Genomic DNA, 13,213 nt, shown 5'->3' with positions numbered 1-13,213 from the left:
TTTAGGTGTAAACTCCCTGAGATCTGGAGTTTATGTGTGTCTTTCTGCTTCGTACTTAATGGTCTTCTAGTACCTTTTTACGTATATTAATGCCATAATTGTTGTTATTGATTTTGGTTGTCATTTCAGTCTGATCATCATACTCCCCACCTGTCTGAATTGAGAACAATTGAGAAATATACACAGGCATTAGAGGGGACTCATTATCAGCTTTGTTTCTGATTATGCTGAAAAAGGGAAAACTGTGGACTTGAGGCCAAAATGGGATTCCAATTCCTCTTCCTCTGGAATTAATTTGTACACTCAATCACTAAATAAATGCAACTTCTTCCTAGGGGCACAGCAAATATAAGAGGGAGTGAACTGAGAGGAGGATCAGGCTGGAGGGGTGGGACAGGACCCAAACCACTGGTGGCCAGGGGTGCGTGTACTTATAAGTCTCCATTCCTCAACTATCTTCTTTCTATGTCTCCCAAAGCTCCCTTTTCAGGGTCCCTTCATCAGAATTTTCAGAGCTACCATGCTAAAATGGTGTTTTAAAAATTTGTTGGAGGCCTGCCAATTTGGGCTTCTGCTTCTATTCCTATCACCCAGGGCTGACTACAATGAGCCTACCATTTTGGCAGGCAGATTTGAATTACAGAGCCAGAAACAGACTTTGTCATGCATGTGCTATGATCCTTTCAGCAATTTACCAATTAGGTAAGTCACTCCTCCCCTATGGGGACATGAATGGAAAGCACTGGAGAGAAAGGTAAAGTTTCCTCCCAAAAACATCTGACAGGTCCAAGTTTTATGAGGCCTGAAGCTTCTGAAATTTGGGTTGTACTCTTTAAGGTAAAAAAAAATGCAAAATTACAAATATAAAATTTCATAAAAGTTTGGCAAGGATTCTACGTAAGTGAAGGGGCTGACATTTAAGCTTCATAACTTTACTGTACCTCCTAGTGCTATTGAGAAGGAAGAAATACTTATTTGTATATATCAGGATACTCTTTGATAAAATAATTTAACTTGCAAACAAAGCAATTTGAATTGGCTTTGATAATAAAGTAGTGGCTTATGCAAATGAAAAGTCCAGTTGTTGGACAGGCTCCTGGTTGATATAGCATCTTAACAATGTCATCAATGACCCAATTTCTTTTCATCTTTCCACTGTGCTATCCATGGTATATATTTCATCTTAGGTGGCTCCCTTCAAGTTTATGGCATGAGTGCCATCAGCATTAGGGATTACTAACTTCCTCTTAGGAAAGGAAAGAGGAATTTTGCCTCAATTATAGAGCAAAAGTCCTGCGCTTCAAACCATAGCTTGTTTTGGTTCAAACATCTGAGTGACTAAGGCCTATGCCAAGCACTGTGGCAAGAATGATAGAGTAACTTTAAATTTTTTAGGCCAATCAGGACCCACCCCCAGAGATAAGGATATGTCTCATTCAAATCATGTAGCTGACACACAATGAAGGAGTGGAATTGAGGTTTGTGAAACATCCACACTGTACAATATTAGCCAGAGGGTAGAGTCTGGATTAATGAAATAAATACATGGAAAGTTTTCAAGATACTCATTTGGTTTACATTTTCCCTTCCATCTTTGCTCTTCTTTACTATGACAGATAAAGTTCCAGGATGACAGGAATAGAGCTCAGTGCTAGAGCACACACTTAGCATATACAAAGCCCTAGGTTTGATCTCCAGCACAGCAAAACAAACAAAAAACTTTTTTTCCAGAAACATATGTCTCATCAAGGAAAGTAAAAATAGGACAAAATTTTATATATATATAAATTATATATATTATATATAATATATATAATTATATATATAAATTTATATATATATTTTATATATATATAAATTTATATATATATATATAAAATCAAAATGGCCCTTCAAATTCAAATGTTTGGGGTGTCAGGGATTTAAAAAGACCTCAACATGTTTAACAAAGAAACAATGATAAGTAAACAAAGTAAAGGATAGTTAACATAACTATTTTATTTTGACATTTATGGGGAACAATTAGATTAAGTCTGAACACTAAATTTTTAGTTTTGCAACAGAAAAAAAAATTAATGTTTCAAGCTGAAGGTAATGATTTTATGTATTTTTTCTATCTAAAAGTAAAATATAAGGCAAGTGATCTTTGTGTGTTAAAGCTACTGAAGGAAAGTAAACATGTAATAACTTTATATGACTTCAAATAGTCCATATCTTACATCTTTTTTTATCTGGATTCTTTCCTGAAAAGAGAAACAAAAATCTTTTGAAACTCAGAAAATTGTTTTATAGTTTTGTTTTTGTTGTTGTTTGTTTTCAGTGATAAGCTCAAACCCAGGGCAAGCACTCTATCACTGAGCTAAATCCCTAGCCCTCAGAACATATTTTAAATATACTAAGCCTTAAAAAAACTTCTGTGAATTTTGTAAATACTTCTGTTAAAATGTTTACAAATTTTTATAAATACAGTTTTATTAAATCCAATGCTACCTGTTCTGGCTAATGTGTGGTATATTTCATTTAGGGTGTGGTGGTTAGTTTGCAGTGATTATAAATCAAGGCAGTACCTCAAGAACCTAGGAATGTTAGGTAGGAGATAGGAAGTTCATAGCTTGCCAAGAACTTCAACTATTCCCATAAACAATTTGATTACTTATGCTGACTCTTGCAAACAAAACAGGTTGCCCAAGTCTTAAACTTGATGCTTCTGTGCAGTATCTGAACCACCCTTCTACAGATATAACCATTCATTTATATATGTAAATACCATTTTCTGTGAATAGGTCAGTATGCTAAAAATCATTGCAAAGTTTTCTATGACCATACATCTTGTTTTGACTTTCCGTACATTTCTAGTATTGAAGAATGGAATACATTAAAAATATTTTTTGAAAGATAATGCTAGGGCTGGGGTTGTGACTTAGTGGCAGAGCGCCTGCCTCACACATGTGAGGCACTGGGTTCAATCCTCAGCACCACATAAAAATAAACAAAGATATTGTGTCCGTGTATAACTAAAAAAATTTTAAAAAATAAATAAAGATATGCTAGCAGAGTACAGTAGTACATGTCTGTGACCTCAGAGATTTTGAAGGGTGAGGCAGGAGTATGGCAAGTTTGAGGCCAGCCTCAGCAATGCCCTCAGTAATTTAGGGAGACCCTCTAAAAATAAAAAATAGAAGGGTTTAGGGATTTAGCTCAGTGGTAGAACACCCCTGGGTTCAATCACCAGCACCCCTGCACCCCAAAAAAGATATATTAGAAAATGACATGAATAAAATGATATAATTTCAGGAAGATAGATTTAAATTGTAATTGTTTGAAAAGAAAATCAACAGTATATAATTGGCCTTTGAACATTGTGTGCATAATTATATGAAAGTTGTGCATAAGAATATTAAGCCAATCAATGTAAATTTTCTGCATAAAGAATTTGATTTGGGGCTGGGCATCATAGACATGCTGGTAATCAAGCAATTTGTGAAGCTGAAGCAGGAAGATTGCAAATTTCAGGCACAGCAATTTAGAGAGACCCTCAGAAACTTAGATCCTGTCTGAAAAAAAAAATAAAAAGAACTGGGGATGTGGCTCAGTGGTAAAGAGCCCCTAAGGTTCAATCCTTAGTACCAAAATTAATTAATAAAGCAAAATAAAAAGTATGGGGGGAGCTGCAGTTGTGGCTCAGCAGTAGAGCGCTCGCCTAGCATATGTGAGGTGCTGGGTTCAATCCTCAGCACCACATAAAAATAAATAAATAAAATAAAGATATTGTGTACAACTACAACTAAAATAAAAATTTCCTCCTTTTCATAGAGGAAAAATATCCTGAGGGACATGTTTAAATTGTTTCCAATAGCTGAGCATTGTGGCACATGCCTATAATCACCGCAGCTAGCAAGGCAGGAGGATCACATTTTGTGACCAACCTAAGCAATTTAGTGATTCCCTAGGCAATTCAGCAAGACCTTGTCTCAAAAAAGTAAAAGGAGCTGGAGATATGACTCAGCACACCTGGGTTCAATCCCAATAATACTATAGTATTTAAGGTGAATGATCTTCATATCAAATAGGGTTTGATTTGGTAACAGCTACTAAAAGATCGGAATCTTCTACCCCAAAAGTGCACTCTATAAATAAAATATAAATTACTATAAATTTTACATTAGTGATTTGTTGCTGTTGTTGAGACAGGGTCTCATTATGTAGATAGTCCTTAGCCACAACCCCAGCCCCTAAGGTTTTGAACTTGCTGTCTTCCTGCCTTATCCTCCCAAACCACTAGGATTACAGGAGTTTGCCACCACACCCAGCCTAATAGACTTAGTTTAAGTCCAGGGTAATTTAGCGTATTCGACACAAAACGTATGTATTCAGCATTACACTTGTTCTAGAGTGAAGCCCAGATTCTTACAATGGCTCTTAATGCTCTACAAAATCTGCTCTCTCCTTACCTCTCTGATTTCATCTATTTATTTTCCCCTTTTTCCTTCTACTCCAGCCCCACCAGTTTCCTTATTATAGCTGAACATGCCAAGTACATTGTCATGTTGGCTTTTTAAAAATTACTTTAAGTACATACTTTATTCAGATTTCATGAATTTTTGCCTAGTATCTTCTTTTTTTCGGTCCTATATATGCTTTTTTTTTTTTTCAAAGCACATTTTATTTGGGGACAGGGTCTCACTGAATTGCTTAGTGCCTCGCTTTTGCTGAGGCTGGCTTTGAACAGTCTGTCCTCCTGCCTCAGCCTTCCAAGTTGATGGTGGTGTTGGAGTTTTGTTTTTGTTTTGCCAGTACTGGAAATTGAACCCAGGGCCTCACACATGCTAGGCAAGTGTTCTACCATCTGTGTGCCCTGGCTGGCATTAAACTTGCCATCCTCCTACCTCAGCCTCCTGAGTAGCTGGGATTACAGGCATGTGCCACTGGGTAAGTATATTTTTAGCTGACACATAAAAACATTAAAATCGTACATATTAATGGGGAACCATGAAATGTTTTGATACATGTATACAACATGTAATGTTTAAATCAAGTTTAACACATCTTTATCTCTTCAAACATTTCTTCATAGTAAAAAATTTTGAAAATCCCTTTCTCCTAGCTTTTTGAAATGTATACTCACATTCTCACTTTCAAGCCTTTGTACCAGGTGCTGTTTTTGTCTGGAATATGCTTTCCTGGGCATCTACAAGATTATATCTTTTCCTTCTCCCAACCTCTACACTCTAGATCCTCTTGGTCCTTGGTCTGCTCTCTAACATTTACTAACTTCTACTATTATATGCAATATTATGTGTTCTATTCCCTTATGTATTGTTTCCCTCAAAAGTTGTTTTGTTGTTGTTGTTGTTTCTCCCTGTACTGGGAAAAATGCTTGGTACATTGTAGGATATATATATGTAAGTATGAATTTTTTTTGTTGACAATGAGACCTTTATTTTATTTTATTTTTATTTATTTAATACCCGGGACTGAGAATTGAACCCAGTGCCTCACACATGCTAGGCAAGCACTCTGACACTGAGCTACAACCCCAGCCCCACAATGTAGATTTATAGTAAATTTTTACTATAAATTTTACATTAGTGATTTGTTGCTGTTGTTGAGACAGGGTCTCATTATGTAGATAGTCCAGACTAGCCCTGCAGTTCTGGGCCCAAGCAATTCTCTTGCATCAGCCTCCTGAATAGCTGGGACTACAGGTGCTCACCACCTTGTTAATATTGAATATTTTAATTATCTGCTTGCTTAAGGTTGAAGGAGGAACTAGAATGAGCTTTAACCATGTGATATGTTTCAAAAGTCAAACTTCCTCTTTAAGGGATACAAGTTATTTACCATCTCCCTCCCAATATAGAGGAAGAACCAACATCAAATTCTCACTTCCCAACCTTCAACAAAAAGACTCAGGAAGTAACAAATGGGTGAAGCTGCAATTTCTCCCCCTACCCAACATACACGAAATACATCAATCCCCGGCATTGAAAAAAAAAAAAGTGACGATTTTAGTTATTAATGTTCTGAATTTTAATGAAGCATTTACAAAATGATGCCTGGACCAGAAAGTGCAAGCCAGAGGGCAAGAACGCCTGTTGGACTTTTAAGTAACTCACCCTATCATGGTGAGTACTTCGATCATGGAACGCATGAAAGCCAATCAAATACTGTACTTCCGTAGATCTCACAGCTTTTCGGTAGCATTCTAAGAGACCCGGAGCGGTTACCCTCCTAGGTTTACTTCAGCTCAGCCAAGTTAAACTGATTCACGAGTTAGGGGGAAACAGAATCGCTGCAGAATGGCTGAAACATCAAAAAAGGTGCATTGGTTCCACCTGTTCATTTCACCTGAGTGCAAGGGTAAGGCACTGAAGCCTAAATTCCGTGACTTAACTCTGCAGTGAAAGCCCGGTGGGCCATTCACAGCCTGTGAGTGGCCCAGGGGAGTAGGTGACCTCCGCCTCCCTTTACCCTGTCACCTGCACTTTATCCAGTGATCAGTCAGGATGAATAACCTAATTTATTTCGAGCGGGCTTTCCGCCGAAGGCAAAGATGACCCATCTTTACACTTTAGTTACACTGAGTTTTGAGACTCTAAGTCCGTTTCGTGGGCACTGAGCACAGAGCAGCCCCAGCACAGACCTCGCCCAGGTCGGTTGGGGATTAAGCACAGACAACGCCGGGCTGGCAGCCCGCAGGGAGCGCACCAGTACTGGGCGAAAACTCTGGGAAAGGTTCCGCATCCCCACCAGCCAGGGCGGGGCTAAAGCTGGACCCAACCACAGCTCGCGGGGCCGCGGGGAGACACTAAGAAACCGCACCTTCTTAAGGCAAGCGAAGACTCCCCTTATGCGGAGGCTTAATGTTCTGAGTTTTAATGAAGCGTTTACAAAATGATGCCTGGACCAGAAAGTGCAAGCCAGAGAGCGAGAACTCCTGTTGGACTTTTAAATAACTCACCCTATCACGCGGGTCTCTCCTCCAGTCGGAAAGCTCCCTCATCCTGCCTTCCCTTCCGCAACTCTGTCACGCCAGACTTCTTCTTCCCACCGTCTCCTCCTCTGCACCCCCGTCCTCGCGTGGTGCAGTCCAGAGTCTCGGGTCACGGGGCCGTGGGGGCGCGGCTTGCTTTGAGCCCTGGGGTGCCTCTCCAGGCGTCGGCGGGAGTCCCCTGGAGAAGCGGCTGCGGCTGGAATGATGCTGGGCCAGAGTCGCTTCATCTTCGTTCTTCTGGCTGCGGCAGCCACCTGCGCCTTGGCGCAGCACGCGCCGCCGGTGGGTGAGCTCGAACCGAGGCGCAGATGGGGGCACAGGTGCAGGCGGGGGCGCAAGTGCAGGTGTGGCAGAGCGGGCAGGGAGTGAGGAACACCTGGTCGCGGGCAATCACTTTATGAGATTTGTGGTTTCGTTCGCAGGAGTGTGGCCACAAACCGGCAGGTGAGCCCCATACCTGGTTGATTTGGTGCTCTATGGAACCAGAACTCCTTTTAGGGAAATCCTAAACTCCGCAGAATGGCTGTGTATGGTTTGCACACCCTCACATTTGAGTACTAATATTTGAACTACCAGTTCCAAGCTTTCGCATCCGGAAAGAAATCTTTAGTGAAAAAATTCCAGTCGATTGTGTACATTACTCAAGTTGCAGACTGCTCGATGACTTTGTTCTCTGGTGACTAGGTGCTTTCTCCTCAAGAAGATAAACCCTCACCGGAAGCCTCCCATCGCCAGTCGTCTCGGCCTGGGCAGTGGGAGACACCCAGAGCAGGCCCCAGCACACGCGTTGTAGCCTTCACCCCTAGTCATGGGAACTCCGGTCTTGTGGCCTTTTCCCTCAAGCTGGTCACAGGGCCACTGACTTGACAACTGCAATAGACAGTGAGGGACCAGCGTGACAAGAGGGACCTTCTAGACAAGAGGAAGTATACCAAGAATGAGAAAATCTCTAGCCAGAGGTCACACTATTGTTCACTGAGCATTCCTAAAGTCAAGCCTCTTGGCACCCAGTCTGGCACTCTTTCATAACTCATTGCTTTTAAAGTAGTAAGACTGGGGGCTGGCCATTATGTCAGAGGTAGAGTGCTTTCTAAGCATGCCAAGTCCCTGGGTTAAATCCCCAGTCCAAAACAAAACCAATAAGGCTACACTTTTCTTTGCCAGCAGATCAGATAACTAAAACATGGTACATCTGACCTGAGGCTGAGGAAGATGTATAGTTTATATAGGACATTGGAAGCAAAGTGTAATCTCCTTTATTGTTTTATTCCTATAAGGAGAAATGCTTTAAGAATCAATCATGATAGGATATTATTCAGCCACTAAAAACTGATGTAATATTTAGCAGATAAGAGCAGAATGTAAAACAGTACGTACAGTTATTTAAATAATAGAAAAATACACAGTATGTACATATGGACAAGGATTGAAAGAAAAAGGAAAAATAAAATTAGTTTGCCTTAATGTGTATAGGGAATTAATTTGCTTGAGGGGAGTTGGGATTACAAGGGTCTTTAAAGAATTTAATACTTTGATGCTGTTGGGTACCCTTCATCCAAAGACCACCAGGAACACACTAGTAGTTGAACAAACTGAGTGTAATATTTTTTGAGGTGAGGGAGAATGCACACCATGGGTTAGAAAAAAAATTACAAAATTTGGATTTGGGGTAGGACTAAGGAATTTGGGGGTTGCTCTTGATTGGATGCTTTCAGAAAGTGGGGCAATTCTTGGGGAAAAACATAAGTCATTCATTTAAGGAGCGGAGGGGTGTTTAATATTTTATGGCTTGCACAGTGCCCTTGTTTTTGTCAGTGCATAGATAGAATCATGAAGTACTCTTGCTTTGTTTCATTATGTCTCAGAGTAGTCTTGTCTGAGGTAGGTATTCTGTGAGATTGTGGGTTCAAGAGCAAAGCAGAAATAACCTGGCTGTGAGTGTTGGGACAGGTTACCCATGTTGAATGCAGTTGAGATACGAAATGTCCATTCCATTTGGTAGCTGGAGGTCATTGATTATCTTGACTCAAGCAGTTTGGGGGCAGAAAATAGGTTGTAGTGGGCTGGGGATTTATCAGAAAGAAAGTTATGGAGAGATGACTGTTCTTAGTAATAAATCTGAGCAGATTCATAAGTTGTTGTATGTTGAAAGATAATGACTCAGTAATGAATTGCTGAAGGGAACATTTTTATGCATCAGCTTCTCATACAAATAGGAACACTGTTGACATTAGATTTCAAATCAGCTTTAACAATAATTTTTCACAAAGATTCCAAAATTGTATAAATCTCACATGACTTCACCAGTGTCTGTTGTATTGCATGGGCTTTTCCCCTGTTCACAAAGAAAGGACCACACATGAATGATCTATTCGTTTATTCATATAATATTCATGTACTCAACTCCATTCCACATGCTGGCAGCGAGTCAGTCAACAAGATAGACACGGCCAGTGCTCCCTTGGAGGGTTTAATCATATTCCTTTTACCTACATATCAGCAGTTTAATAGGGATCATTCCATTGAAGCCCTGAAAACATTTACATGCTCATATGCATTATGTGTGCAAGACACAGGCCCTTTCTTCTTTAGGTGTGTATCTGCTAAATTTTAGATAGCATTTTAGGAAACAAAACTTATTTAGAATAGCTAATTAATTAAAAAATTGAATTAAAAATTGCCTTGCTAGAATTATTCAGCTTCTTTTCTGTTAGATATAAAAATCATGAGTTATTATTCTTTAAATTATCTCTCATTCTTTTCTGAGTATATAAAAACACACAAGGGAATTCAGAATTTTTTTGTACATTAGTAGAAGCACTTCATTGAGGTTCTCGTTAATTTTGCAAGACTCAAATATTTTAAGGAACTGGACAAGTTTTGTTTTGTTTTTGTTTTGTGTGTATGTTACCAGAAATCGAACCCAGTGGGGTTCACCCCTGAACTACACCTCCAGCTCTTTTTATTTTTTGAAGCAGCATCCCACTAATTTACTCAGGCTGGCTCGAACTTGCAATCCTTGTGCCTCAGTCTCTGGAGTTAGGCATGGGCCACATGCCAGGCCACTGCTGCTGCTTCTTTTTATTCTTTTTTTCCCCTCTTTGGTGTAGAATATTGATTGAGCCTTTAATGAAATAATTTTCAGTAAGTATGTTGTAAATATTTTCCTAAGTATGTTATGTTCGGTAGCTCTGTAATTAATTTTTCTTAACAAGTGGAGAAGACTTAAATACTGATTAATTTCAAAGGCTTAAGTTCTTCTCAAATAATCAGAATAATTTACAGGGAATTCACTGATCCAGAAAACTTTAAGAAGTCACTTTCCAGAGTTTCAAATAGATTAAAATATTAGGTTTTCATTGCCCTTAGAAAGCAACATAAGCAAAAGAAACAATAAGAGAGGTAAATAGGGAGCCTACACCCTGGGAACAAATCTTTACTCCTCACACTTCAGATAGAGCCCTAATATCCAGAGTATACAAAGAACTCAAAAAATTAGACAATAAGAGAACAAACAACCCAATCAACAAAGGGGCCAAGGACCTGAACAGACACTTCTCAGAGGAGGACATACAGTCAATCAACAAGTACATGAAAAAATGCTCACCATCTCTAGCTGTCAGAGAAATGCAAATCAAAACCACCCTAAGATACCATCTCACTCCAGTAAGATTGGCAGCCATTAGGAAGTCAAACAACAACAAGTGCTGGCGAGGATGTGGGGAAAAGGGTACACTTGTACATTGCTGGTGGGACTGCAGATTGGTGCAGCCAATTTGGAAAGCAGTATGGAGATTTCTTGGAAAGCTGGGAATGGAGCCACCATTTGACCCAGCTATTCCCCTTCTTGGTCTATTCCCTAAAGACCTAAAAAGAGCATGCTACAGGGACACTGCTACATCGATGTTCATAGCAGCACAGTTCACAATAGCAAGACTGTGGAACCAACCTAGATGCCCTTCAATAGACGAATGGATAAAAAAAATGTGGCATTTATACACAATGGAGTATTACTCTGCATTAAAAAATGACAAAATCATAGAATTTACAGGGAAATGGATGGCATTAGAGCAGATTATGCTAAGTGAAGCTAGCCAATCCCTAAAAAACAAATGCCAAATGTCTTCTTTGATATAAGGAGAGTAACTAAGAACAGAGTAGGGACGAAGAGCAGGAGAAGAAGATTAACATTTAACAGGGATGAGAGGTGGGAGGGAAAGGGAGAGAGAAGGGAAATTGCATGGTAATGGAAGGAGACCCTCAGGGTTACACAGTGGAGGAGGTAGAGAGAGAGGAGGGGAGGGGAGGGGAGAGGTGGGGAGGGGGGAGGGTGGAGGATGGGAAAGGCAGCGGAGCACAACAGACACTAGGATGGCAATATGTAAATCAATGGATGTGTAACTGATGTGATTCTGCAATCTGTGTATGGGGTGAAGGTGGGAGTTCATAACCCACTTGAATCAAAGTGTGGAATATGATATGTCAAGAAATTTGTAATGTTTTGAACAACCCACAATAAAAAATTAAAAAAAAAAAAAGAAAGAAAGCAACATAAGAGACGGAGACTGTGAAGAGGGTGTTAAGATTCTAAATTTGACTGTTTTTGCTGTGATAAAGTAACAGTATACCATGCTGCATACCATCTCTGTGCTATCATCTATTTATAATCTTTATATCATCTACTTTAACTTTTACCTGGCTTGATAAGATTGCCTATTAAAACCATGTATAGTTAAGTTTGGGGATAGTTAGAAATGCTATGTTTAAATGATTTCTGGATCAGCACCTTTTGAGCACCTGAAATACTGAGGTCTCATGGCTGTTACTTATTTTCACTCAACATTTACGCTTTGTTCTTGGAACTAGAAAGTATGCATGTTTCGTGTCTGTTTATGGTAGCCAGGATTATCATAGTTATCAACCTTGGACTCCCACATGTATTATTGTGAGGTTGCTCTTTAGCTTTTACCTCTGGGGCAGGTTGACTTCTCTTCTAAAACCTGACAAAGCATTTTCAACTTCCCTCACACTTGTCTAGTAAGAAATGTGCTTGTAATTTGATTTTTACATTGGCTTCAGAACCCAGGACATGCAATATAATTATTGAGAGGAACAGGAGTCATTGCATTTCACTTATTTGCCGAGTTAATTCTAGTGATCATCAAAAGCACTGAACTTAGTGCATCTTATTCTCTATTAGGAATCAGATTGAAGCACTGATTTTATTGTTACTGCTGTAGGAAATTGTGACAGAGCAGGGTTAGCCCTGGTTTCTGCTTGTCTCTAGCTTTGTAACCGTCTACACAAATCACTGGTGGATCTGAGACTTGCATCCTGAACAGGACCATTCAATTTCTGGTTGCTTGAACTTGAGAAAATGGGCGTAAATTGGATTTTTGTGAATGAAGTCCTATTTTAACCAAAAGGTCTGATACTTAGAATAATTTTATATTGAATAATTATTTTTTATAAGAATTACATTTCTAAAGTTAATAATTGCCTCCTTACTAAATGATATTTGAAAGATTCATACTTATAAATTAAGATTTTCTTGAATAGAATGCTACTTTTTTGGTATTCATTTCCAAATTTACTTAAAGGATGAGAGAATTTTGAGTACAGTGCCCTCCATTGCAGTAGCTAGTATTATTTTAAAATAATTTTAGATAGTGATAGTTTCAAACATTTAAAAATAATGTCAGAGAATCAATATTTGAAAATCTTCCTCATACTATATATAAAATCATACAAATTTGGGGGCTGTAGTTCTCAGTGGCAGGGTGCTTGCCTAGCATGTATTAGGCACTAGATTCAATCTTCAGCACCACATAAAAATAAACAAATATGGGCTGAGACTGTGGCTCAGCGATAGAGTTAAAACGAGCGCTTGCTCGCAAGTGTGAGACCCGGGGTTCGATCCTCAGCACCACATAAAAGTAAATAAGTGAAATAAAGGTATTATGTCCAACTACAACTAAAAAATAAATATTTTTTAAAACAAATAAACAAAAGCCTACAATTTTAAAAGTTAACATTTAAAATTTGTATCAAGGTGTACATAGTTTTAAAATATCAAATAATATGGACAGGCTTATGAAAATTAACAGTCTCTTGCCCCATTCCTTCTACCCCAGCCCTGTGGCTTAGAGCAATCACTTTTAACTGTTTCTGTTCTTAGTTGGCCAGGTAATTATTTAAGCGTAGAAGTCATCTAGAACC

At 39.1% G+C, this 13,213-nt stretch overlaps 1 protein-coding gene across 3 annotated transcripts in view; it reads left to right on the top strand.

Moving 5' to 3' along the window:
- The first annotated feature begins 7,043 nt into the window (after positions 1 to 7,043).
- Positions 7,044 to 13,213, top strand: part of Asah1 (N-acylsphingosine amidohydrolase 1) — a 40,194-nt gene continuing 34,024 nt past the window's right edge. Inside the window, exons 1-2 of one of the 3 annotated variants that reach the window (XM_048791830.1) lie at positions 7,044 to 7,314; positions 7,417 to 7,438. In XM_048791830.1, the coding sequence (XP_048647787.1) occupies positions 7,196 to 7,314; positions 7,417 to 7,438 (141 nt within the window). In that variant the 5' untranslated portion in view covers positions 7,044 to 7,195. The remainder of the gene's footprint in view (positions 7,315 to 7,416; positions 7,439 to 13,213) is intronic. The other 2 variants (XM_048791831.1, XM_015486072.2) reach the window with 2 other exon arrangements.

This window comes from Marmota marmota, unplaced genomic scaffold, assembly GCF_001458135.2.
Source record: "Marmota marmota marmota unplaced genomic scaffold, marMar, whole genome shotgun sequence".
Taxonomy (NCBI): Eukaryota; Metazoa; Chordata; class Mammalia; order Rodentia; family Sciuridae; genus Marmota; species Marmota marmota.
The sequence above is the reverse complement of the archived record's forward strand: the minus strand, read 5'-3'. Positions and strand labels throughout refer to the sequence as shown.